This window comes from Copadichromis virginalis, linkage group LG14, assembly GCF_057382275.1.
Source record: "Copadichromis virginalis isolate Kocher_CV1m ecotype Utaka linkage group LG14, C_Virginalis_male_GT1.1, whole genome shotgun sequence".
Taxonomy (NCBI): domain Eukaryota; kingdom Metazoa; phylum Chordata; class Actinopteri; order Cichliformes; family Cichlidae; genus Copadichromis; species Copadichromis virginalis.
Genome location: NC_140631.1, coordinates 704,989 through 732,962, shown reverse-complemented (window position 1 = coordinate 732,962; position 27,974 = coordinate 704,989). Strand labels below are relative to the sequence as shown.

The window sequence follows — 27,974 nt, the reverse complement described above, 5'->3', positions numbered from 1 at the left end:
GAGGAACAACGAACAGAAAAGAAATCCCAACAAAACCCCAGAGATTCGAAAAAGCGCCTTTTGGAACAGAAGAAGCTGTTCTCAGCACTCCACTCCATTAAAGAAGGGATCGCCAGCTACTGCCCTGCAGCTTTCAGACGCATCCCTACTCCCACACAGCTGAATCACATCTTCAGCATGCCATCAAAGGCCTCGTAACCGGCTATTCATTTGATTCAGGTGTGTTGGAACAAGGATGCATCTAAACGCTGCAGGTCAGTAGGTCTCGAGGACTGGCGAAAGAAATAAAGAAAAGGAAAGAAGCACCGGACACGTCACTGTTACATCCCTAACCCTCCAAAAGCCTTTTTGTAGATGGAGCGGGTAGTAAACAGGATACTTGCTCTTTTGATGAAAAAAACCTACACAAATAAAAACGTTTTCTCCCGTTGGCTTCAAATAATAATAATATTAAAAAAACGTAACGTCCACGTCTCATAGACCTTGATACTTCACGTGGTTATTGTCATCACCTAGTGGTCAAATTATGATATTACAACATGACCTTTTTCTTTTTTTTTAAAGACATCTGATCAATTTTCCACAGATTTATTTGATATGTAATAAATCTACTCATGGCAGTCATCTTAGGTCACTGCAGATGAAACAAGGCCCTTTTTTTTGTGGTTCCTGTTTGGCTCGCGATATAAAATGTGCATTTATGCTAAAATCAAAGCACTGTATTTGTATAGCGCTTTACATCGCTACACTTTAGCCCTGTGAAGCTGGAGAGCAAGAGCCGGATCATTTTGACTGTGTGACAGAACCAGCAGGTCCCATCCTGCCTTCCACAGGACATACTTAAATCTACAGTCACAATCCAGTAGTTACTTATGTTTCCAGCCCCCTCCCCCCAGTGTTTTGCAGAACATGCCTTTCTTTTCTAGATTTATTTTTTAAGTCAATTCAGGGTTACACAGAGAAACACTTCTGCATGGCAGTCATGCTGTAAAGGCAAAGGCTAAGAGTAATTACCTACTAACAATCAACAATCTGGCTTAGAGGAATTTACCAAGAAAAATCAAACGTCAGTTTCTGTACTACACAAAGGTAAGAATTAGACTCAGTGCTTTCATGAAAGGTTGCAAGAAGCCCAGAGAACAGTGAATATCATGACCCACAGTGAAAGCTGGAACACTGTGTAATAAAACAGAATCCCACATAGCCATATTATATTCAGTGCAGCAATTACCCTCTCGTCTTTTAACAACAGTCCATAAGAGACTTCTGGAAGTTTATTTATGACGTATTGCTGGCATCAAATTTAAAATATGCAAATTTCCTGCTATAGTATGATGTCTCAGTTTAAACATCTGGTGTATATTTTATGCTGTACTGTAAATAAAATATGGGTTTCTAAGATTTGCTGATCATTGCATTGTTTTTATTTCCATTTTGCACAGTGTCCCAATATCTTTGGAGCTCACAGAAGGACAAAAATACAGCTTCGCCCACTCAGTGAACTCATTTTCCTTCCTATCAGATCTTTATGACGCTGAGCTTCCCTATCCTCACATCTATGTTTTCCCACAAACTCTTAATGCTGGAAAACTAAGGTGCTTTTGAATACTGTGTTGCGATGTGCAGCAGGAGCTGGTTTCAATGACGCCCAAACGTCCTATTAAAAAACAAAGCAATAATGATACAGCGGAAGTGAGTTAATGCTTTTAATTCATAAGTCTTTAATATATCATATTATCATATATCATAGTTGGAATTCAGTTTATATGTTAACATACTGCATTATTGCATGTACTTGGGGATCAGGCAAGTAATGGAAGCCTGCATAGAAATGTATTTAAGAAAGTTTCTTAAATTTCAAAATGCCTAAATGGAACAGATACATCTGTGTTAGTCAAAGCGTTCAGAGACCCTCCTTCATGCTTGCTTCATCAGGAGTCAACGACTCTCCACAGAGTGAGGAGCACCACAGGCCACAGGGAGGTTGGGCTTGCAGCACAGCACTTTGGGACTCGTTCTGTAAGGATAAGAAGAGCACAGCTTGTCTCATCCTGTTTGATGGAGCCTGACAGTGATGCGTCTGCTACACAGTTAACACTTTCTGCTGCAGTTTGAATGAATTAACTGCACTTTTATTGAGCTCGAGTTCTTTTAACTTCTTTGATCTGTTCTCTTGACACATCAAGTTGCATGGATTCAACTGCGGCACTCCACACCATGCATGAGTGGACAACACTCATATTCATTTCAGTGTTGTATCTGGCAAGCTTTAGGATCGAGGAAACGTGATTAGAAAAAGACATGAGCTCATTTATTTTAGATTATTTTAACCACAAATTCTGTCTCTCACCTGCAGATCTATTCTACTGTAAAGATGTATTAAAAATAAATAAATCAGTAACATTGCAAGCACTAGTTATTCAGAATTGTTAAACCTGGCAGTTATTTTCTTTGATATCTGATTAATTATCGAGTGTGCTATTTTTCAATTCAATTTTATTTTATTTATACAGCGCCAAATTGCAACAACAGTCACCTCAAGGAGCTTTATATTGTAAGGTCGACCCTACAATAATACATACAGAGAAAACCCAACAATCATATGACCCCCTATGACCAAGCACTTTGGTGACAGTGGGAAGGAAAAACTCCCTTTTAACAGGAAGAAACCTTGAGGGGCGGCGCCATCTGAGAAGGAAGACAGGATAAAGACATGCTGTGGAAGAGAGACAGAGATTAATAACAAGTACGATTCAGCAGAGAAGTCTATTAACACATAGTGAGTGAAGAAGAAACACCCAATGCATCATGGGAATCCCCCGGCAGCCTACGTCTATTGCAGCATAACTAAGGGAGGATTCAGGGTCATCTGGTCCAGCCCTAACTATATGCTTTAGCAAAAAGGAAAGTTTGAATTTTAAAAGTAGAGATAGTGTCTGTCTCCTGAATCCAAACTGGAAGCTGGTTTGCCAGGAAATTGTCAACTGTATGCTAACCATCGTCCCCTAAAGCCTAGAACATATTCAAAATGCTTTGGATGCATTAGAGCAGCGGTCCCCAACCCCCGGGCCTCGGACCGGTACCGGTCCGTGAGTCGTTTGATACCGGGCCACGAGAGTTGAGGCTCAGGTGTGAAATGTATGGTTTTCAGGGTTTTATTGGTTTTCAGCGTTACTTTGTTATCGTTTTTATGGTTTACTCGGTTTTCCTGGGTCTTTTCAGTGTGTTATGAATAAATCTTCTTTTTTCGGTGCTAGTTTTATTTTGTTGTATTTATCCGCGACACCTTAAAGGCCGGTCCGTGAAAATATTGTCGGGCATAAACCGGTCCGTGGTGCAAAAAAGGTTGGGGACCGCTGCATTAGAGCACTTTTCAAAAATTTTTACATAATAATTATTGATAAATCCATTTTAAATACTAGGACACCGGCAAGCATCAACTTACTTTGATATTTGTGTCAATTATGCAAAATTATTACACTGACAAGCACAGTTGGGGCTCAATACTGGCACAAAATATTGATTTCATTTTCCAGTTTTAGCTATTGTAAGTTTTTACAATGGAAATAAACAAATCAACAAAAGCAAAACAAAAAACCCACAATGGATGAAAAACTATTTGTTAACATTTTGCATATGACTGGGTAGTATTAGCAATTTATAGCAACAGGAAATCAGGAAATAAATCACTTTCTCTTGTATTTTGATTACAGTGAAGATTTAAGACTGGCTGGGCCACTGACCTTTAAATGATCACCTGCTGAACTAAATCCTCGCTATGAGTCTCTGTCTCTACCCACCTGTGAAATTTGCTCATCAGTTTAAAGGTGGCTATATGCTTGTGAAATTTTGCACACATGCAATCCCAAAGTGGACAATGTCTGTCTATAAACGGGCATTCAACACTTCCCAAGGTGCTCAAAATGACCTTTGTGGTAGTTCCAACTAGGCTTTTTACAACTGCGTTGCATCTTTAAAGTAATGATTATTGATTAGTTGATCTCCTTTGCAAAAGTATTACATTTCTCTCCTAACCATGGAACCCATTCTGGGTTATCTGGTGAATAAAATGTTGGCACACCGGGACAAGAACATCTTGCTAAGAAATCTGGGGGCAGAGTTGGGCTGCTGTGTAATGAATACTTACGTTTTTCTTTGTGTGCCTTGTAGTCTATGGTGATATTCTTCGTTTCAGTCCTCTTGTTTCTTGTCAGTGTGCATGTGAAGTTTGTCACATTACCAGTCTCTTGCAACTCGCTAAGACTGTGTTCTGTTAATGGGACAGTGTAATTCTTGCACATCGTGTTTTTCATTGTAGCCAGTATACCTCCATTCGATGTCTTGAATTCACAGCTGAAGGGCATATAGGGAGGTTGTGAACAGTCTTGATAGTAGCACTGCAATCTTTGAAAAGATCAAATGGTATGGTTAATATAAGGCACACTCCATTTAATGTTAGGGTTCAGTACAGCATATGCATTCGATGTGATAGTGGCATTAACACTGAAAGCTCGAACCTGAGACTGTTATTTTCCTTTGTGTCGATGCAAGCAGTAAACACACCAAAATCCCCCACCTTTTTGGCAGAGATAGAGCCTGTAATCAGATGTTTGGATACATCATGTCATACACAGTCACAGTCAAGGCGTTCTTCAGATGTATATACAAAACTCCAGTTCTAATAGTTCCCCCAAACTAAACTTTAGAACTTCTAGTGCTGATGAACTATCATTTAGCTCACACACTTTAGTGCAGGGGTGGGGAACTCCAGGCCTCAGGGCCGGTGTCCTGCCCAGTCCTGCTTCAGTGTTCAAAAAAACTCACTTTGATTTTTGAAAAAAAAAAGCAGGACATTCAGCTGTTCAGGAACTTTATTTTCAATAGTTTCCATTCTTATAGAGCAGCGGTGCCCAACCCCCGGGCCTCGGACCGGTACCGGTCCGTGAGTCGTTTCGTACCTGACCGCGAGAGTTGAGGCTCAGGTGTGAAATGTATAGTTTTCAGGATTTTTATCAGTTTTCAGCGTTATTTTGTTGTCTTTTTATCGTTAACTCGGTTTTCCTGGGTCTTTTCACGTGTGTTATGAATAAATCTTCTTTTTTCGGTACTAGTTTTATTTTGTTGTATTTATCCGCGACACCTTAAAGGCCGGTCCGTGAAAATATTGTCAGGCATAAACCGGTCCGTGGCGCAAAAAAGGTTGGAGACCGCTGTTATAGAGGGTTCAAGCTGCTCTTGTTCGTAGACTGAAAGTTACCAGCAAACCTGACAATCTCTTAAGTGAGAAAATGAATGAATACATCCATAATCACTACAGATCTCACATTAACACAAATGGAAATTTGGACGTGACAATTTTGCTTTGCAGGCAGAAGTAGTGTGTGTGAAGGGTCTCAGTTATCAAGGTCATGGTAGTCTAAGAAGCTTGGAAAGAAAAGCGACTGGACTTCTTTAAGTTTCCTGAAGATGTTTCGCCTCTCATTCGAAGAGGTTCTTCAGTTCTAACACTGGATGGTGGAGAGTCCCAGGTAGTTAAGCCCTAGTGGGAGTTGTGTCTCATCACATGAGCCAAGGTGTGAAAAGGGATATGGGTCCTTATCAGCAGAGTTTCGGGTGAAACCATTGTGAGACCTTGCCTTAATCTATCACGGGACCTATTGAGATCACCTGATGCAAGATGTGAGTGGGCGTTGAACTGCATTGTTACGCAAACAATACGCAGTCTCGATTTCTTCTGTGGGATTTGGATGGTAGGCTCAGAGCTCAGTGTAAACCACATATATCATGTATCATTACATTAACAGTTCAGGCTGGTGTTCATGGTGTAATTGTGTAGGGATGGGTTAATCTTTGCACACACTTTGGGTCCCTTAGTACCAACTGAGAATCATTTAAACTCCACAGTCTACAGTGCATCCAGAAAGTATTCACAGCACTTCATTTGCTCCACATTTTGTCACGTTACAGCTTTATTCCAAAAAGTGTTCAGTCGGAAGATCAAACTTTGAGCCTGAGGTCCAGAGCGTTCTGGAGCAGGTTATCATCAAGGATGTCTCCGTCCATTGCTGTGTACGTCTTTCCCTCCAGCCTCTCCCAGTTTCTGCTTCCAAAAAAAAGAGATAGACGTCCTTCGGGAATGTTCACCTCTCTTGTCAGAGTAACAATGGAGCTCTGTGAGAGTGACCATTAGATTCGTGGTCACCTCCCTGGGTAAGACCCTTCTACCCTGGTCCCTCCTGCTAGCCATGCAGCCAGCTCTAGTGAGTCCTGGTGGTTCCAAATTGTGCTCACTGAAACCTTCAAGGCTATAGACATTGTTCTGTAACCTTCCTTAGACCTGTGCCTCATTACAATCTGATGTCTGTAGATAATCCTCAGTCATCCAGGTAAGTAAAAACAGTTGATTCTGTTCATCTGGACGTTTTCAGTGGAAGAAACGTTTCGTCGCTCATCCAGGTGACTTCTTCAGTCCAAACTGACTGCAGGTTTCTATTCTATTCTAACATTCTTGACAAATATCTGTTGTAATTTTTCTCTTCTTTATATCCAATAATGATTTGCCTACATTAATGTATTGCCATGTCCACGTAGGCCTGAAAGCCACTGTACTGTCTGACTGAATTCTTTAAATGCTTTAAAACTTTAAATGCTCCAGCTTCATTATCACCAACCCACCCAAAACTACTTTTTTATCCTTTCCTCTTTCCCAACAATTTTCTAACACTTCTCTAATACGATGACTTTTATTATGACCTTTCAAATTTATACAATAATTAACCTTTAACACTTGCCTTGTAACAATTCTTCGGATTGTACTTGTAAAGCACATATTGGTGTTGTCTTAATCGTCCCTAAACAAATTATCAGTGCACCGATCATAAAATACCTTCCCTCCAATCCATACCTCCATTCCTACATACTCCAAATCCCCTTTCTCTTATTTTATATGGAATACTACACTCAATGAAACACACCCGCTGTCACGGTTCTGGGTCAGTTTCGAACCAGTATTTTGAGTTTTGATTGTTAGTTTATTTTTTGAATGATTGTTGTGGTTTTGGGTGTGATGATTATTATTATTGTTAGAGTTCCATGTTTCTGTTTATTTGGGTTTAAGATTTGTGCTCTCATGTTTTGTGTGGGTTTAGTTTCATGTGTCATTTTCTGTCTGTCTCTCTCTGTCGAGTCTGCGTCTTAGTGTGATGGTTTCTTGTTCCTGTTTTATTGTGAAGGTCTGCGTCTCATGTGAGTGTGTTCAGTTTTACCTCTGTCTCATCTTGTTGATTATTCCCAGCTGTGTCCACCACCTGTGTGTAATTCCCCTGTGTTTCTCTGTGTGTATTTTAAGTCGTGTCCTCTGTCATTGTAGTTGCTGGTCCGTCTGCATATCCACCATGTTTCATCCGTGTGTTCCCTGCCGTCATCATCATGTACCATCGTCTTCCTTCCTTTATGTTCAGGTTCGTGTTCGTGCTCAGTAGTCTAGTTGTCCCAGTATAGTTTAGTTCTCCGTTTTGCCGTTTGCCTCTCTTTTTGTGTTCAATAAATCACCTTTACACCTTCACGACTGCCTGCGTTTGGATCCTCCTTTTCCTTTTCTACACGGCTCTTTTCACTCGCCGTGACACCCGCCTCCATTCCCTTCTTTCCTATCACATCTAACTGCAGTATATCCAAATAAAGTCCAAAAAAGTCTTCAACCATGTTTCCTGTATACAAATTATGCCATGTTTTTCTGTCTGATTGTATATAAACTGTTTATAATCTTGACCGTTTGACAAAAGACGACTTGCATTCCACTGTAGGATTAATATGGGTATAAACTGAACCATTACATTCCCCTTCTTGACTTGCCCAACTACAGTTTAGATATGAAGAATATCAGGTGAACTATGACATGCCGCCTTCACAATAATCTGAATCGTCTCCGTCTTGGACTCATGTTGCATTTATTACAATAAATGTCACCATCTTCTTCTTGTCTTCCTCCATTTTTCTTTCAACCGTGTCCACAGCCTTTTTCATTACTCGTTTCTTCCCTATCATGGGTTTTTCACTCGGTCTCTCTTGCTCAACAACACGCCTCTGCACCTGTCACTTCCTGCAGGATCCTCGTTTGTTGAGCAACTGTCTGCTGCCTCGGCACTTCACATCCCCAAAAAGCAACACTGTTCTCCTCCGCAACTACAACATTTTGGTTTTACTCCAACTCCACATTTTCCTTGCTGATGATCTCCAGAACATCGGACACATCTCCTCTTTCCTTTACACATCTTAGCAATATGTCCAAATTGCTGCTAACACCTCATTGGTTTGGGTACAAACTCCATCACACTGAAACGCATCAATCCAATGAAGATCACCTGTGGTACCTCTTCTGTTTCAAATTCCACCTCCACAGGTTCTGTTTCTCCTCTCTGTGGACCTCTTGTCATTAGTCTTACTCCTTTAACTTCCCTGTTTCTGAGTTATAAATTCTCACCCATTTCTTTCATATTTACATTTAACAGCACTACTACAATGGCTCCTTTATTTCCATTATTTCTCTTTCTACTACTCTTACAGTTGTTTTAACACAAACCCCCACAGGTTTCTTCACTTTTACCACCTCAGCTTCTGTGTTACAACCAATCAGCAGATTCCAATCTTCAAGAATCTTAGCATTTTTGATTTGTCCAACTTGTGCTGTAAGTGTTTTTCTCAACTTAAGAGGATTGATTTTCTTTACGCCCTCTTCTTCAAAGCTTGCACTGACATTTACAGATTTGTCTTCTGACTAGGGCTGGGCCATATCATACCGTTCATGGTAATACTGGTATAATTTTGGGCAACAATAGAAAAATGAAATATCGCGATAGAATATTAGTAAAACGCGCATGCGCAGTGCCTTTGTTTTCATACGCACACGTCGGGAAAAGCATGGCGGCGAAAGCAAATCGTTGAATGAAACAGATGAACCAGAACTGGTTTGTAAAAATGCTGCAGCTTCAGTGGTGTGGAACTGGTTTATAGTGATGTGCAGATCGATCCTGAAATATCGATTCCTCCGATACCAATCATTTATGTTCTAGAATCGATTCTCACATTAAAATATCGATATTTTAGTAATTTAGGGTAAATTTGTAGTTTATCACTAACAGGAACACAGTGGAAAGAAACTATAACATTCGGATTGTCTACATTCAAAGGAACTACTTCCTCTTCCGCCTTTCATAGTCATGTGCGAAATACGGCTGTATAACAATGGCTGAGTGTAATTGTGCGGACGTATTTTATCTCCACAAACAGCTGAGACGTGGTTTGTGTCACGGCTGGCGGGGTGAGCCGTGTGGTGTAGGAGGAAAAGGACCCAAAATGCAGGCAGTTGACTGGTGATGAGAGTGAAGTTTTATTTGCAGAAGTGGAGCGACTGAACAGGTAGTGAGAAAAGACGAATGACTGAAAAAACCTAGACTGGGAAAACTAAATAACAAACCTAAGCATGAAACGGGGAGCAGAGAATGCAGAGCGACGTCGTTACACCGAGAAACACAGACGATCCGACGATGAACAGAAGCCAACACACACTATAAATACACACTAGGTAATGAGGAGATGACATGCAGGGGTGGACACAGCTGACACTAATGGACATGATGAGAGGCAGACCTACAAAGTAAAACCGGAAACACACAGACTGTTTTGCAACAAAAACGCAGGGACCTGAACAGAGCACAGAGGGGAGACACAGCTGGGAGCAATTAGGCTAACGAAACAGGGGAGAGGTAAAACTGAACACACTGACATGAGACATGAACTTTCAGAGTAAAACAGGAAACTAACAGACACAGAGAACCAGGCAGGACACTGAACTTGACAGGCAGACTCATGAGCAGACACAATGACACCATGGACAGACAGAGGGAACACAGAGAAGTGGGAGCAGGCAGGCAAAGAACAGAAACCTAACAAATGGCAAAATCACAACAGAATGCACACTCGGAATGAACAAAAGCATAAGGAAACACAAAACACTGAGTCCTCAGACACAGGACCATGACAGTTTGCGATACATGTGGCAAAAAAGTGAGGTGTTGTGGCCATAATTGCCAACCTTGAGACCTCAGAATTAGGGAGACATTCAAAAGGGCTGTTTTGGGGGGGGATAATTTTACAGTGTTTATTTATCGGATAAAATACGTTAAATGTCACCGTTATTATTGGCCGGCCTGGAAACACCGGGGGTGTCCAAATTCAGAGGCTGCTTCCACCTGAGGACCCGCCCTTCGCGGTCTAAAGAAAGCCGGGTAGTACGTCACGAGCTCCCTCAGTGGAGTGAAACTCTGCCGTCTGCTCCTTGCTATCTAAAATATAACCGGGCGCTGGCATAAACTCTCGACCGTCTCACACTTTGTTTAATTAGTTTTCTGTTTGATGTTTATTCAGCTGTGTGAAAACCCGGAAGAACCCTCCCGAGGGATTAATAAAGTTAAATTTAATTTAATCTAATCTAATAACTTTAATCTCAGCCAAACTGATTTACTCACGAACAAATAAAACACTGAAAAAGCCAAACAAGAACATTTTTAAGTTAGCAAAGTGACTTATATATCATGTTTAACGCGAGCAGTGAAAGACCGCGGGGGGTTGAAGACGATGTGTCGGTCGGCTCAGATATTTGAAGTTTACACAGCTACATTCTCACCTGAAAATGCGACCCAGAAAGACAAATAAGAGTAATATTAAAACTGAGTAGCTGCCGCCATTGTTGTAAACTGGAATTGGCTGGGCCGCGCTATGAATATGCAATATGGTTTTCCAATTTTGTTGCCCGGGTGGAAAATTGGGAGAAATTCGGGAGAATGGTGGCTCCGGGAGATTTTCAGGAGGGCCATTGAAATTCGGGATTCTCCCGGAAAAATCGGGAGGGTTGGCATGTATGGTTGTGGCAACATCACTAACCTTGTCAAACACCTCAGAGTAAATCATATCACAGAATATGACGAACGTATGTTGAGGCGAACTGAAGAGGAGGACAGGGACAGGTGCTGCTAGGGCGAGACAGACGTCTCTCACAGAGTCCTTTAGTGCTGCAGGCAGGCAACGTGTTCAAATAGGCACAACTTCATTTTTTTTTTATTTCTATATGATGAACTCTGCGTTATTAAGTGATAAGAACAAATAATCTGATGTCCTGTAATCATTATGACGCTATAATTTGAGATACAATAAATAAAATAAGTTTTTGTACAAAGTATCGGTATCGGATCAGTATCGTCGATACCACCCTGAATATTACTTGGTATCGGATCGGAAAGGAAATCAGTGGTATTGCACATCACTACTGGTTTAGCTTTCGTCCGTCAGATACACAACAAAGCACTATTTTTGGTGGAGCATGCTAGCGGGCCGTCGTTATTACTGTGTTGTTTGGAAAATACGGGGCACTTAAAATCAATCCTTTGATTTGTCTGAAAGTCGACAGAGCCCCTTATAATCCCGTGCGCCTTATGTTTGAACTCTGGTTGTGTTTACTGACCTCGAAACGATTTTATGTGCACGGCGCTCGAAAATCTGTCAGATGTTTCAGTACGACTTTGCTAAGCTACGAAGCCGCACCGCTTGATAGATTGTCGGAGCATTGCGGCTATCGTAGGCGGAGCCTCGCGGAGTGATACGTACTGTGCTTCAACATAATGTTACCGTATTGTGTGTGTATAACCTCTTTTTAAGTTTTGTGGATATTATACATGGTTATGCTGAGGATATGTCGGCCAGTTTACACTGAAATGCCTTTTGGTCAAACTGTCAGCGAGGAATTTGCACTGTTACATTTTTATATAACTTTAATGCACATAAAAAACAGCTGCTTGTTTAAGTGCAAATACACTGATGGGTTTTTTTGCACTAATAAAGTTGTGGAGTTGTAAAGCATTTTGTCTAGTGTCAATTATATCGTCAGTTATATCGTTATCGCAAATTTTCAAATGTATATCGTGATAAATATTTTTGGTCATATCGCCCTGCTCTACTTCTGACAAATCGGTTTCTTCTGTACTACCCTCACGTCTCTCTTTTTCCTCTTCCTTTCACTTGCTCTGCGCATGTTTCCACCCTTCCCCACCTTTGCCCACTCATTCTCTTCACTTGGACCACCAATCACTTCCTCTCACCTACCATCCATACTATTCCTTTCATTTTTTCTCCTTCCATCAAGGCCATACCCTGGATTATGAGAGGAAGCCTGCAGGTGATTGTTACCCTCAGCCAACTCTCCTGTGAAACCTCGCTCACTCCTTAAAAAAACCCCAATCAACTCCAAAATCCACACTGTTGACACTGAAGCAGTGTTGCCAACTTAGCGACTTTGTCGCTATATTTAGCGAGTTTTCAGACCCACTTAGCGACTATTCTTTTTCCCTAAAAAGTGACTAGCCACAAATCTGGTGACTTTTTCTACCGTTATTGGAGACTTATTTATGACAACTTTTTGACATGAAAGCGCGTATCGCTCTTACTCTCAACAAGCAGCGGGTGCTGCCGTGGGCACCTCGTCTGTGCCACTCATGGGCAGAAGATAGTCCTCACGCAGCTGCTATCAGGGCAGGAGACGTTCACACCTGCGTCCAAACCGCAAATGAAACGCGCATGAGCGAAGCCGCTGCTCCCACACTGACTGTAACGCAATCTTTTCTTGTTGTTTTGTGGATCACAAGGTTTAAAACTACTTATAAACACACACACACAAAGTAACTCCCCCAGAATGCCTACTTTGAGTCACTTTTGCTGGTCCAGGCCCGGGTAAAGGAGCAGGGTTGGAATGGTGACATTAAAAACAACAATAATTGCTAAAAGAAATTTAATTTGTGGTGACAATTAAATTCTAAATGCATTTAACTCACTTTATGTCTCTTCCATGATTTTATTTCTGTCTCCAAAAACGTAGGTTACAATTACATTAGCATGACCAATTATGCAAATTAGGCAATGATGTCATTTAGTGACTTCTAGCGACTTTTAGGACAGCCAAAAGCGATTTTCCTTACTGAGGAGTTGGCAACACTGCACTGAAGGCACACAGCTCTCCAGACCTGCCAGTCAAGCACCTCACACCTCTGACACTTTCCACTGTGAGACCTTATATGACTGTGCAATGACAATAAAGAGTTATCTTATCTTATCTTATCTATCTTATCTTATATACACAGGCCTGTGCCTTTCAAAAGCATGTCCAATTAACTGACTTTTTTCCACAGGTGGACTCAGATCAAGTTGTAGGAACATCTGACAGACGATCAATGGAACGTTGGAACATATATGTAAATATATGTGTGCATGTATGCATGAGTGTATCCGTATGTTTGCAGGTGTATATATAACTTGTACATATCGTTCTTGTGTAAATGTAAATTTGTCTGTGTTATTTTGTAAATACATAAGCTATTGGCATCTTTCCATGTGTGTGAAATACACAAACTGCCTTTCTTGTAACAGTGACAATAAAGAGCCATTCTATTCTATTCTATTTCACCATGAGCACTAGCTCGACCTGTTGCCTGTAGTACTAGCGAGGTGTAATTAACGTGAAGTATCTGGTGAGCAGATGTATGAATATGAAGCTACTTCCGTAAGATTATTACTTTTACTTAAGATAAAAAGTTTTTTTCTTCCAATTTGCAAAATATTTATCCAGCACAATATTACGTTTAAATTATATCTTTTCCTTGTCATCTGTGATAGGACACAGGGCTGAAAATCACATCCAGTGTTTTCTAACACCAGTTTTCACTCTGATTTTATTTCTGATTAAATATTCAGATTTTCTTGTGGGCCTCCTTACAAACTGCTAGTAAAAGCCTGCTTCTAAATAATGTTGCATATTCTTATGATTAGCAAAATGACTTCGAACACTACAGCAGATCTGTTGCTGAATATCTATGGGCCGGTGTCCTGCAGGTTTTAGATCTCACCCTGGGTCAACACACCTGAATCAAATGAGGAGTTCATCACCAGGCCTCTGGAGAACTTCAAGACATGTTGATGAGGTCATTTAGCCATTGAAATCAGCTGGACACATCTAAAACCTGCAGACCTGGAATTGGCTGTTGTCTGCTTCAATGTTATAATGATGGATTGCATTTATATAAAATTGACAGACAGAGCTGGGGATCAACTGGCAGTGTTCCAGTTACAAGATGAGCTTCCCAATCCCCTGAACCACGATCGCCCCTTATGACTGGAAACAATGTTTTCAGCTGATAATGGTTCTTATGGGTTGTTGAGCCCAAGAGTTAAAATATGTGAAATTCTTTTCAAATTACCTTTAAAACTGAAGCAATGTGTTACAACTAGACATTCATTCACTAGTACCTAGATTTACACGTACTATGTATTAATTTATATGTCTAAACAGATCCTTCAAATAGTCTAACATATTCAGATGTCAGTGAAGTAAGCTTACCCATGACGAGGAAGAGAAGAGCCCCTGGGACTTGCATTTTCCAGATCTAGTGTTTGACAGAAAACAGAAAGAAAGCGTGATGCTGTTGCCTTGAGAAAAAAAGTATCTGTAATATTATTTATTATTTTAACATATCAGTGATATTTTATCCAGTCTTTACCTTAACCCTAGAACACTATCGCCGGGAGATTTTCACCCGAGCAAATGTATTTACATAATTTTCAATATGTTGCGTTTGTCTGAGTGTGGTGGGTCCCTGGGTAGCTTCAGCATTGTCTTTGACGTCTTTGAAGGCGTGGGTGTTTCCCTACCCCAAATCCCGCTTTTTCCTACAGGCATGTGTTTGGGTGAATTTCACCCGGCAATAGTGATAGAGGGTAAAGTAGGTTTTGGGTGGATTTCACCCGGTGATAGTGTTAGTGTATAAAATCAGGTGATCTTGCCGCATTTCAAGGGTGACAACATTCAGGCTCACCATATTTACTGTCCCTCTTCAACTACAGCTGTCACCCTGTTGCAGGTTTAGTGTCTTTGGCATCCCAGCTAGTGAGTAACACATAGGTAAGGTTTGTTTAACTTGGCAATTGTTAGCTCCAGTGCATTTCTCTTTACCAAAGAACTAACCTTGGTGTACTTCCTCCCTGACAAAGCTTCAAAAAAGAAGGTTGTACTGCTCCTGTCATCCATGCATACACAACCAAGCATAGGACCCACTCGTAAGCCTGAAGTGATTGAATTTTACAACAAAACAAAGGGAGGTGTCGATACTTTTGACCAGATGTGCGCTCACTATGGTTGTGGAAGAAAAACCAAGAGATGGCCCCTTTGCGTGTTCTATGGCATGATCAATGCTGGTGTGATAAACTAATGGATCATTCACAATGAGAATGCAATGAAGAGAGGTGAAAACCAAATGCAGAAGAGGCCTTATATGCAGGCTTTGGCATTGGCACTCATCAAACCATGGGCAGAGCAGAGGCTCCCCTCTTCAAATCTGTCACGTCAACTCAGAGTCCTGATCTGTAGCGTGCTCGACATCCCTACCCCTGGCACTCTTGAAGGTGAGGCAGGACCAGTGGCAGCAGTGGTCCCTTAGTGAGGTGTGCTGACTGCCCCACAGGCTTGGACAGGAAGACGCGATACAGGTGCCATGTCTGCCGTCGACCGGTGTGTCCACGCCATTACTACCCTGTGTGTACTGACTGCATGTAAGGAATAGGTAAGTAAGAGTGGTCCTGGAATTTGCACGTTATCCTTATTTAGTGCAGTGGTTATAAATAAATATCAACAAGTGGTGATTTCCAAGTGAATTCATATGGTAAAAAAAATTTTTTTAGTCAACTGGTCATTTTTACCCACTCAAAAAATGCCATTTTTTGTTTCTCTCTCCTGCAGCTGTTCACGTGTCAAGGAGACTGTGCCTTCACCAGGGAAGACTCAAATATCCCATGAATGGGTGGACCAAAGACCAAGTTTCCAGCATCATTATATTTTTGTTTAGGATTTGTTTTGTTCTCCAACTGCTAATTTTCCAGAAATTTTGGAGCATTTTTTAGGGTCCCCCCATGAAACTTTTTTTTCCATTTTCTTAGATATGGCACAGCTGAAAATACAAGAAAACCACTCTAATTTGTCATGTGTTGTCATATATTTTATATATTTTGATGACAAGTACTTTTTGTTGGGTATATTATATTTGGTAAAAATCACCCAGCGTTAGTGATGGTGTTCTAGGGTTAAAACATTTGTTTTTTACAGTTTGAATTATGAAAGGAATTTAGTCAGTCACAACACATCTTTGGTAGTTTATAGGAATATAAAAACCATCAAATAAGAGTGAACCCAGCAAACATTTTTTAAACTGTGACCATCCAATGTTTGCCATGGAAAACATAAATGCATGTGCTTTTGTTTCTTTAGCCCAGTGACATCTAATCCACATCTAATTTGACACCCAATATCAGCATTATCAAGTGTGGTTAAGTAGGATTGTGCTACAAGGCGTGCTCAGCTAAGGTTTACTGTACTTTCTACATGAGTACAAGGTTGCACGTCTTCTGAGAACGGACGCATATGGCTACAAGTGCTCTAGTCTATCCTTACATGCTGAAGAAGAAGATGTAGAAGCACTATCACAAAAAACTACATGTGGAAGACGGTGACGGTGCAGTGGCTCTCACTCTCAGACACTTCTGGCCTTGTTTTGTTGTTTGTGCACAAGGGCACTCCATCCCACTGATATGACAAATATATATTGATATTATGCTGACGATATGACGTGGCACAGCCCAAAAACAGAATCGGTACATTATTTGAAGGTGGTAACTAACTGGTGACAACTAATTCTGTGGCTGTGGGGTGGCTGTAGCTCAGGTGGCAGAGCAGGTCAGCCACTAATCAGAAGGTTGGTGGTTCGATCCCAGGCTGCCTCCTGGCTGCATGCCAAATATCCTTGGGCAAGATACTAACCCCATGTTTGCCTACTGGTGGTGGTCAGAGGGCCCGGTGGCGCCAGTGTCCGGCAGCCTCGCCTCTGTCAGTGCGCCCCAGGGCAGCTGTGGCTACAATGTAGCTGCCATCACCAGTGTGTGAATGACTGAATGTAGTGTAAAGCGCTTTGGGGTCCTATGGACTAGAAAAGCGCTATACAAATGCAGACCATTTACCATAATTCATAAAACACAATATACAAATAATAATGTATAATGTGTATGTGTTAGTCCCCATAGGGAAATAGTTCCTCTGCATTTAACCCATTCACCCAGTGAAGCAATGGGCAGCCACCAATGCAGCGCCCGGGGAGCATTGTGTAGGGACGGTACCTTGCTCAGGGGTACCTCAAGGTAGCCATTCAGTGGAGTTGAACCCCCAACCTTCCGATCATGGGGCCACCACTCTACCTACTGAGCTATCCCTGCCCTCCACCATTATTGGAGGGCAGGGATAGCTCAGTAGGTATCCCTGCCCTCCAATAATGGAGGAGGGCAGGGATGGTGCTATTGTCGTAGGGGTAGTGCAGCAATGCTCTGCTTTTCTCCAAGTGAAGAACTACAATGTTCAGATAATCTGGGTAAAGTTTAAATGACACCAAAGGTTATTTCATGAAGGAGAGCCAATAAACAAAAAGGAATAATTCAAGCTGTAAAACTGACATTTAGAACTTACTACACATGTTCTTTAGTACTTTGCAGAATTAAAAAAGGGATTTCCTAAGTAACCTCCCCAAGCAATTTATTGCAACTTGTGCTGAATTTAACGTGGAAAAACATTTAAAAATCGTGCCTGATGCGGTTGTGCTAAATGCCGTTACGAGTGTTTGGAATTCAAAGCAGGTCATCTAAAAAAAATACAGCGCTTTTCTACTCTGTCTGAGCACTCAAAGCACTTTACACAACTAATTCATTCACCCAAGCACTTTTCTCTGAGCTTTTAAGTGCTAAGTAGTCTACCATTTATACATATTCACACTCCGATGGATGCATTGGAGAGCAACATGGGGTTAGGATGGGCCTAAGGATATTTGGCACGGGATCGAACCACTGACCTTCTGGTTAGTGGCTGACCTGCTCTGCCACCTGAGCTACAGCCACCCCAGTAAACTGGAAGATTGATGGTTCAATCTCTGAGCCCAATCTTGGGCAGCTTACTGATCCTCAAGTTGTCTCTGAATGTTAGCTAGATAGACTTAAAAATTGCATGGAAAAAATTGCTTGAGACATACTGTATAATGTGCTTTGGTCAGCAGAGCACCGCGTAACATCAGTGTGTAATAGCTAGGTTTCATTTGACGTAGACGTGACGTCGACGTAAAGCGCGAAATTTGACTGGCGGTCGGAAGTGAAAAAGATAAGCGCAAAATCACAGACAGACAGTACGCAAAATGCCTATGTCCTGTTGTGTTTACGGATGCTCCAGTAGGTCGACCAGAGAAACTGATAAACGGTATTTTAGGGTACCAAAAATAGCCCAACGAAGAGGAGAAAAATGGAAAATTCTAACCGAAAAACGTAGGAAAAAAATGGATTTTAAATTTACGTTTACAGTCGAGAGGAGCAGAGTCTGCCAATGCCCGTGTCTGCAGCGACCACTTCGTCAGAGGTAATGTTATGTTTGCAAACGAACTTATTAGCATTAGGTTGTCGTTAAATTCTCGTTTACTTAGTGCTTTTAAGTTAGTAGTCTAATATTGACTTGATTGGGACTATAGGCTGCCCAAGTGCTTTGGATGACGAAGAGTCGGAGGACTGGGCTCCGACGGTCAATCTCGGCTACGAACGAAAACCCAGATCGGAATCAGTTCTCAAACGAGAGAAAAGAATGAAGCTTAAGGCAGAACAGCATCGATGTGCAGAGGCGATTTTGGATATGCAACAGACGGCTGAGAGCCCGGATTTGAGCCTAGTGACAGTGGAGAACAGGCTACTAACCCTGCCATACAATTGCAATGAGCTGCAATCACTTCTCCATCCTCCTTTGCAATTACCCAAGTCTTCAGAGGTGTCTCGTTAGACCTCTGAGAATGGTTTACCTTGAAACAAACAACTGTCACTCTAACGAAGTCCTAAGGATGTGGCATGTTTGTTGACGTTAAAGCCGCTACCGCTAACTGTTAGCGTGTTTAAGATAAAGCAATATAAGAACAAACACTCACCCTTGCAAACACCAAACTGTATCCATCACGGAGACGTTTTGTTCCAAGGTTGTGGACCCACCCGCTGACAAAAAAATTGTACGCCTCCAGACTCTTGAAAGCTTTCATTTGCTGCCTAGTGTAGTAAGAAGTCTGGAGGACCAAGTAGTTGGTGATATCCACAGCCTCGATAGTAGGCAAATCCTTTACTTCTGTGGTGTATTCGGACATTTTACGGATCACGTCCGATATATTTTTTAACTATCTGTTTATATCTCTCCCGAGAAACGGGGTCTAAAGTTGCACAATAGCTGCTCTCCTGACTCTCCACAGTGTCCTCCATGTTTACTTCCGCCCTCCACTCAAAAATCGCGCTGCCTCCGCACGGCATCAGAACCACGTGACCGCAACCCAACTATTGGTGCAGATAAATGGCTAGAATGTAGAATTTTAATGAGACAGAATGGACTAAACTAAACCCGAACAGAATGGAGAGGGACTGGTTATTACAGCCACCTTCATTTATCGTAGCTCATGGGTTAGCTTGGGGGTTCAGGGTCTCCTCATTAATACAACCACATAATCACATAGTATGCAGAGAAAACAGGGCCCAGTAACTTCAACACAGGTACGATCAGGACCTAAACATAAATGTTGAAATGTTGTGTTCTCCTTAGAACCCAAGGAGAACACAAATCCACATTCAGTACTGGGTTTGTCAATACTTGCGTCACAAAGCGTCTTCAGTATCTGCACGACACGTAAAGAGCATAAAAAGAAAACCGCAAACAAACGCGCTTTTTTCTGCGCACTTGTGCTTCAACCAGCTGATTTTAGTTTAACTGACAGGAGGAGAAAACTGGGAATCTGCAGATGTGAGAATTGGAGATATGAACTTTTAATTTTTATTGTACAAAAAGACAAGAGTGCGATGGTAATGTGCAAGCGCTGCCAGGACAGAACAACTTTGGCTCTTTGAAACTAACGCGAATCTGCTGCGGCGTATAGTCTGTCTGATTCATTCTAAAAGAACAGTTTCGGCTGCAGTATAAGAACAATAACACGACGCCTTTGTGCCGCACAAATGCGCAAAAAAAACTTCTAACAAGGAACAAGTGACGTTCAAGAAGAGGGATGCGTCGAGCCGGGGGAAGTTACGTCTCAAAATTTCATTGTGATATTTTATTGCTTTATTTTTAAATCAAGCCGTGAGGACCGACCCGTTATGGTAACTCAAGGCAGAAATGTTTGCTGGATGTGGTCACAGCTGAAATGTGCACATGATCACACGTGTCGGCTGAACAGGCGCACAGGACAGCTCTGCCTGAATTAGTGGGTGATCTATGTGAGTGTAAGTGTAGTGTGTCTTACCCTTGGTCTTCCTTGGTTGCCTTGAGTGATTTGCAAGAGTTGGATGGCAGAAATGAAAAGGGAAAGAAAAACATCCGTGTAATGGGCAGGATTGGGCATGATGGAAGCAGCAGCTGGGGTGGAGTTTAAGTGCTGCTGCAGTGCACACATTGTCCCCCACTCGGCATTTAGAGGATTGATATTGAAATCGCTTGTTAAAAAAAGAAGTTTTTTTGCTTGTGTTTTATATGGAGACTTAAAGGTTTTGAGCAAAATGCATAAATTACAGGCAATTTATAAAATGCCAAAAAAGTTCATCTATCCACACTTATCTAATTTTTCTTGTAGTCAGTTATTTATTCATTTATTCCTATTAGATTTCTAGATTTATTTAAACTTTCTTTCTAATGTTTCCACTTTTGCACCCTATAGCATCCACTTATATGCCTCAACTATAAAGCGAAGGGCGGCACTTTATTTACTTTTTTAATCTACCAAAGAGGCACAAACTCAGATGACACTTTCACCAGAGTTTGTTGTGTGTGACAGATAAAGCTCTCCATGCACTAAGCAAGCACATGCGCATCCATAGGTGTTGATAGTACCACAGTTGAACATTATCTCTACATTTACTGCTGCACATTTTATTTATTTATTTTTAAGGTCTTTTTTGGTCTCACTTGATTTCCCTAAGGAAAAGTTGGGTGGTTAAAATCATTTTGACACACCATGAAGGGACAGACTCTGGTCTACATTCATCAAAAGACAATGTGAAAAATAAACACCTGCATATTCTTCCTTTATGTTTCAAAAACAGCTTTGACCTGGCGAGGCACTTCTGTGTTCTGTGGTGTCTGGATGGACATTTACAGCAGATCCAAACAGCCCTTAATACAAACTATTGAAATATTGTTCATACACATTATTTGCTGACTTTATTTCTGACATGTTTATAATATACGCTAAGATAGATCTTGAAACCCAGTTGGGCATCACTTGTTGGCAGCTTGTAGATATTTACGTTCAGATTCTTCAGATAAGAGAATAAGAAAAATAAAGATAAAATAAGTTTAAGAGGTGCTTACACAGGGACTGTATGTAATGCACGATAACACAAGTATCCACACAAAAGGATATAGACATATCTGCAGGTACAGTGTAACCATCAACAGTTTATGTTGATGTTGTGCATCACACATTGCAATAAACCCTGTAAATGATATGTATCCAGACTGTGTGATCAAGGATGAGACTGGCATACCCCATATCATAATCCAAAAATTAATGACATTAAATAATGCTGAATTAATGAAAAGACAAAATTCAGATATTTCACACTCTCAGGTTTGCCTCATGTTGTGCAGCTGCATGTTCTCTCAGCCTTGGAAACGGAAACAATGCCTGTTGCAGTCATTACATTAATGCATCAGGACTAATGGATATGAACTTATGTCTTCATTTCCTGGATCTCCTTCCCCAGGGTAGCATTATGAAATGTTATTGAAAACAATGCAGTGCTATCCAACTGAAAAGGTTACAAACACAACATCTTTGAAAAGTCTACATGCTCATTTTCATGTCAGCAACATGTTTGACAGAAATTAAGTGGTAAAAAGAGAGAGAGGAGGTTGTGCAGTGCTTAAAAACAAATGTTTCATATTCATTGAAGTTCTTTGTCTGCATGATTATTAAAAAAAGTGGAAAAAGAGCCTCTGTGGCACAACAAGTAGTTCCACAGTTTAAGAGTCATGGCTCAGGGTAACGTTTCATTATCTACTGCACATAGTGAAAGATCACACTCTACCATGCAACGAGAAAACCCAAACAACAAGATCCACACACGCCAGCGTCTTCTGTGGTTAGAATCTTTTTGTGAAGTGTGATGATGTAGGAAGCTATTTTTTTAAAGAAGAAGAAGAAGGAGGAGCTTTCTGAGGTTTTGTTTACATTTTTGATAAAGCACAGGTTTGAATAGTTTTTAACTCAATCCATTTGCAGTTTAGACTGTACCATGGTTGTTGTTTTTTTAAATTGTGGGGATTGAGTGACCCATGTACAATCGGAGTTTTGTAATATTTATATTAAAGTGACTGCACAACACCAACATTTGCTAGAATGAGCAGAAGTCAGTCACAGTTTGTTTGATAAACACGGCCAATGAGCTGTGAACACCAAGACACCAAGTGAATGTTACATCATCCAAGTCTGTCTCAGGACTTACACGGTCACAATCTGGTGATTATTATCATTCCATTCCAGGTTTTGCTGTCAGTTATGTAGTTTTGTGTGACTCAACTTTAAATGTTGATTTGATTGTCTGCCAGTAGTGTGCCACATTTGTAGGATACTGTATAACTTTACAAGTGAACATAAGTGCAACATATGCAATGAAAACACTTCTTCCCCAGTAAGAAGACAACAGTAATGTACGGGCAAAGGGAAGATATTAGCGTAGCAGTCAAACTTACCCATGGAAAGCTTTAGATACAGGACACATGGATGAATGATCAATCATTTGTTCAAATTAGATGGAAAATGTTTGGAACCATTGGATCTTCGATTTATGTGAAAATTTGAAGATGAAAACGCTTTAAATTTCTAAATGCAGTTTAAAGTACAGACAGACAGTCTGACTTTTATGTCTTTACTCTTCAACAGATCAATACCAGCAGCAGAGTCTCTGGTTTTATGTGGAGACTACACCCAAGCATCTAACAGATCTAAGTGTGTGGCTAACCCGTCTACAACAGTGGATGGCTGAAAATGAGGCTTCTCACTAATTTTGTCCAAAATGTAATGCGACTGCAGCCTGCTCTCAACATCAGCTAGGTAAGAAGTAAAAAGAGCAGCTCTTTGTGATGCTTCACTAACAGAAACACCCCCACTTGACTCCATGTTCTCTTTTTGCCTGCATGGAGCAGCAGACGCACTCACACCAGCTTCCACAGGAGTGGGAGTAGTGCTGTGCCATACACAGTATTACCAAAACCACTGTTAGCCTGATCATGTGATACTGTTAGCCTTTAAAGGCAGCAAAAATGAGTTAACACAGATTTCAGCTTTCATGTATTTTGAAACTGTGTTTTCTGGAAACCTGCAGTGTGAAAGTCTCTAAAGCACTTTAGTTTCTGTTGTTTAAATGTGCCGTGAGTGATGTCGCAGTCAACACAGAAAGGCTCAGACATTTTTTACAGTTCAGTTCAATTCAATTCAATTTTATTTATATAGCGCCAAATCACAACAAAAGTCGCCTCAAGGCGCTTCATAGATACAGAGAAAAACCCAACAATCATATGACCCCCTACACTCAAAAAAATGAATGAGGTGGATTGTTCAGTGTATATTAATTATTTATTTTCATTTTACTTAAAATATATGTTTTTGTTAAGTTAACATATGTTTTTCTAATCAAGTCTACGTAATTGTGTCTATTATTCAACGTACATAATACTAATGTGTTACTTGATCGCATAACATTTAAGTTAAGTCAATTAGGATCGATATACCTTGTATATCCACAAGGTGGCAGTAATGCAAAAACAGTTGTAATGAAACCGCGCAGAACAAGAAGGTTTCACGGCTTGTGCCTGCTCATGCACAAGACTTCAAATTTAACTGAAAAAGGCTGTTTTGGCGCCAAGCTGCTGTTTCTTTGAGAGGTAAGACCACTTTTTTCTTTGACTATGTTGTGTAGTATCTATATGTCCAGCATGGTTATATGTTGCGTTTGTCTTACAAGACATGTTATATCGTTTGCGTGTGCTTGTTTTACATTAGTTTTACTGGGTCCTGGACATGCTTATTTTGTGGACTGTGTAAGAAACATTTTTATTGTTTTTTGTTTTATTAAGGGATTAGCTACAGGGGTTCATGGGGTTATTCTTTCAAGGGGTTATTTTTCCATTTGCTTTCTTGGGATTCCTTTTCTGTAATCCGAGAGTCGGAAATATCGAATAGGATAGCAAGGATAGCATAAAGTGACATTTAAAATCCAAAAAGTCAAGGGCGAAAGCCACTGTGACACCATTGTTCTGCTCTATCAGTAATCTGTATTATGTAAAAATGGTCTGTAAATACAGCATGTTTCCTAGCGGAGTTATACATATCAATGTAGTTATAAATTACAGTTTGTGAAAGTACACACTTAATTTTTTTAATAAAATTATTCAAGACATATGAGTGGACAGACAATGGAGGTCGACAGACCTGGTGATAATTGCTTCTATAGAAAGTTAGCACATGGCAGTGTCAATCTCTTGCTTTTCTTCTGAGTAGTATTTTATTTAGTTGTAATTCAAACAATAATTTGCTTCTTGAAATTAAGGAATTACTTATTTTTTTTCTTTATAAATCTCAGATCCTGCCTTTACCTGCTCCCTCCTATACTGATGTGGTGTATGTGGTATTGCTGAGCTTGTATGTGGTATGTGAACTGTTATACTTTTAAAAACAAAACTGTTTTATAAGTTAAGTTTTCTTTTGTGACCCATCCCATGCCCCTGTTATTTCTTCTCCACATCTGAACCATGGTTGCAGTTCAAGGGCCTGAGGCATGAAATTCTTTTCAGATCAGCTGTGATCAATATTTTTTGGAACTTGATAAATAACAATAAAAGCTGTAATGGCTCCATTAGCATTTTGTGTAAATGTTTGTGTTAAAATTATAGCTTTAATGAGGTCTTACTACATTAGTTTTAGTTTGTATATGTGTACATATAGTATGTATATTTACAGTACAGTATGTTGTGTTTGTTGACATATTTTCAGGTGGAAGCAGAATATGTGAGGATTACTACTGCTGCACATGTTCCAAGGCTTTTTACACAACTTGACCAATACACTGACCAGCTCATAAAAGTCTTCAAGAAAAAAGGAGGCGTTGCAGGGAAGAAAATTAGACAAACTTTGGCCCCAGCCACACAGGTGTGTTATTCTGTTGGTAGCAAAATATTATGGCTAATAAGATCATTTTCAAATTTAAACAGCTAGTGTATGGTAGCTGCACAGTGCACTTACATTTATATTAAGCAAGACAAAGTTTGGTACTCAAAACGTTGGAAAATTAAAATTACCTAAACATATGTAAAATCTGATCCCTTGATTTAGGTTAAACCAGAAGTGAATGTTTTTATGTTATGTTTTGAATGCAAAAAAGATGATGTATTAGTTTGTCTTTACCTCCATTATGGACATATATAATGTGGTGGAAACCCTGCCCAACAGGTTAACTATTCATGTCCATGTGATGATTAGTTGGTCTTGTGTACATGTCTATCTGTGCAGTGGATATGTCATTCATTTTGCGTATAATGTGAGTTTCTGTCATCCTAAAGTATATCTGTTTTCTCTTCCTGTATCTCTGCCACTCTCTACAGAAGGAAACCATTGAAAAGGGGAGGGAGTGTGTCCTCAGGGCACTACCTTTTTACCTGAATGAAGACCCAAGCATCCTCTTCAAAGAATAATTGGTTGGTAATTTTAGTTTAGTTTTTTATCTGTATTAAACCAAATTTTGAATAACTAATGTTGTTGCATGTTGTAATGTTGTTGTTGTTGTAATTTGCATGGAACCTGTTTAAATGTTTTGGGGAATCTTCTTGTATACCCAAACTATTTATATTTATCGTTGAATCTGTAGTCTAAAATAGTGGCGCACTGGGGTGCATGTTCCTAATATTGTGTTTACGTCATTAAAGGGTAGCTTTGGCCCTTTTTCTTTCTTTTTTTAAAACTGGATGCCATTTTTCTATGTTTTTGTGTCTAAGCTACAGCTGTTCAGAGGGAGCTGGAACAAATTACCCTTGCTATCTTTACCATCGAAAGAGCTGATGCCAGCACTCCTCCAGCCGATGTGGGTATAACCATCTAGTGTGTCCTGCATGACCTGGAAGACCTGGCCTCTGCATGTGCACTCTTAATGGGTGGGATATATGCACTGAATCTCAGTTAACCTCAAGACTGAAAGCTAAGAGACAATCAAAAGTATTGAGATTTAAAGGATTTAATTGAGAGATGATACTGCACCAGAAATGTTGAAGGGTGGTGTGTATATTAGCGTTCAAGGCATATTGTTATGAGGTAGAAATATGTTCATATTCAGTTTGTGTTACATTGTGTGCATTGTAAAGGTAATTGCAATACATACTAAAAATAAGGGTAAGTTAGGAGGTTGATCTGATATCCTCGTGTTGGTGTTGTTCCCAGATCATCATACTAAATGTTGTTCCAAAATCAACATTGCAAGTGACCAATCAGAATGTTGTGACGTCATACTTTTGCGACTTCGGGAAAAACCGGCGTAAAACAAAAAACTGTACTTAAGCTGCGTGAAACCGCCTCTGTCCGCCGATCAACTGACCCTAACCCTAACCGTAACCCTTTAATAAACAGTAAGCAGAATTGATATTGTCCTTGCAACACTGGAATTTCATAAATGCACGAATGGCTTGGCGCGCAAAAGAATAACGTCACAACAATGTGATTGGTCACTTGCAATGTTGAACCTGGAACAACATTTTCATGATGGTCTGGGAACAACACCAACACGAGGATATCAGATCATCCAAGTTGGGAATGCAGGATGAATGTATATTTTGTGGACTTTTAAAGACGAACAATTGTTTCCATGTTAAAATGTTTACATCTGAAGTTTTTTGCCCAAACACTAGTAAAATAAATGTTGACAGTGGCGAGTGTTAAATGGTTACTGCTGTGCTGTTGCAAAAAAACTGAACGCTGACAAGCTGTTTTATTGTTAGACCATAATGTTGGCATGTTTTGTTAAAGTTTTATTTGGGATGGTGATGTAATTTTCTTTGATTGCTAATATCAGTGGACTATTTATTATTATTATTATTATTATTATTGTTGTTGTTGTTACATTTTTTTTTTTTTTTTTTAAATTGTGGCTGTTGAGGTGGACACTTCACTTTGCATTGTTAAAGGAAAGCACTTCATTGGCATTGTGTTACTGGACTGACCCTAAGCAATCATTGCAAATAGCAACTTTGCTATCCATTTTAGACACTAAAAGAAAAAAAACACTCACAGACCTTACTAGCATCACATGTGCATAACTCAAGTGTCATCTTATCAATGTGTTATGGATCTTCAATGCGTTTTTTTTCTCTTCTATTTCTGGTAGATACAGACATTTAATTTAAAGTCTTGATGTTGCATCTGTCTACATACTGTTAATTACTAACCCTAATGAGCTGTTGTGTTTTATTTTGGACTGGGTTTACACAAATGCTCACTGAATGTGTTGGCAATAAAATAAATTTTAAAAAATAAGTTGGATGTACTTAATTCATTTGTGTGGAACCTGTTGACAAAATAGATTTATGTAAAACTAATTAATAAAGCACAAGGTGGCTGAAAATATAATATTTGAATTAATCTAACTTAAATTTAACATTTTACTGCCACAAATAAGAAATGTGTTGAAGTAACTAATCTAAACTATCTAACCTGAAAATATATCATCTATGTTCATACAACATAACTTGATTTAGTTAGTCTTAAATATGTCTTGTTAATCTTAAGTAGTTTTTT

At 40.1% G+C, this 27,974-nt stretch overlaps 1 protein-coding gene and 2 long non-coding RNA genes across 4 annotated transcripts; 2 read left to right on the top strand and 1 right to left on the bottom strand.

Annotated features, from left to right (window-relative positions):
* Positions 1-1,698: 1,698 nt before the first annotated feature.
* Positions 1,699-19,444, bottom strand: LOC146693158 (uncharacterized). The gene is made up of 5 exons (XM_085478914.1): positions 19,092-19,444; positions 14,441-14,486; positions 4,518-4,596; positions 4,148-4,404; positions 1,699-2,017 (listed from the first exon to the last, which is right to left on the bottom strand). The coding sequence occupies exons 1-5, from the start codon at positions 19,299-19,301 to the stop codon at positions 1,932-1,934; spliced, it is 678 nt and encodes a 225-aa protein (XP_085335040.1). The 5' UTR covers positions 19,302-19,444; the 3' UTR covers positions 1,699-1,931.
* On the top strand, positions 18,220-19,149 carry LOC146693159 (uncharacterized). Its single transcript, XR_014923905.1, has 2 exons — positions 18,220-18,538; positions 18,648-19,149. It is a non-coding gene; the product is annotated as an uncharacterized LOC146693159 (long non-coding RNA).
* A 4,273-nt stretch (positions 19,445-23,717) lies between the features above and the next one.
* Positions 23,718-26,641, top strand: LOC146693157 (uncharacterized). Of its 2 annotated transcripts, none has more exons than XR_014923899.1 (5): positions 23,718-24,079; positions 24,778-24,843; positions 25,188-25,343; positions 25,796-25,888; positions 26,186-26,641. It is a non-coding gene; the product is annotated as an uncharacterized LOC146693157 (long non-coding RNA). The 2 variants fall into 2 exon arrangements; XR_014923900.1 differs by lacking the exon at positions 23,718-24,079 and adding an exon at positions 24,136-24,235.
* The last annotated feature ends 1,333 nt before the right edge of the window (positions 26,642-27,974 follow it).

What these genes read in the sequence shown, in the direction of transcription:
- LOC146693158 (XM_085478914.1), bottom strand. Translation starts at nt 19,301, where the DNA reads ATGTCCGAATACACCACAGAAGTAAAGGATTTGCCTACTATCGAGGCT. An exon ending in TCTTCTCTTCCTCGTCATGG is followed by an intron (nt 4,597 to 14,440) that starts GTAAGCTTACTT and finishes ATCTGATTACAG; the next exon opens with GCTCTATCTCTGCCAAAAAG. An exon ending in CAAGGCACACAAAGAAAAAC is followed by an intron (nt 2,018 to 4,147) that starts GTAAGTATTCAT and finishes TTATCCTTACAG; the next exon opens with AACGAGTCCCAAAGTGCTGT.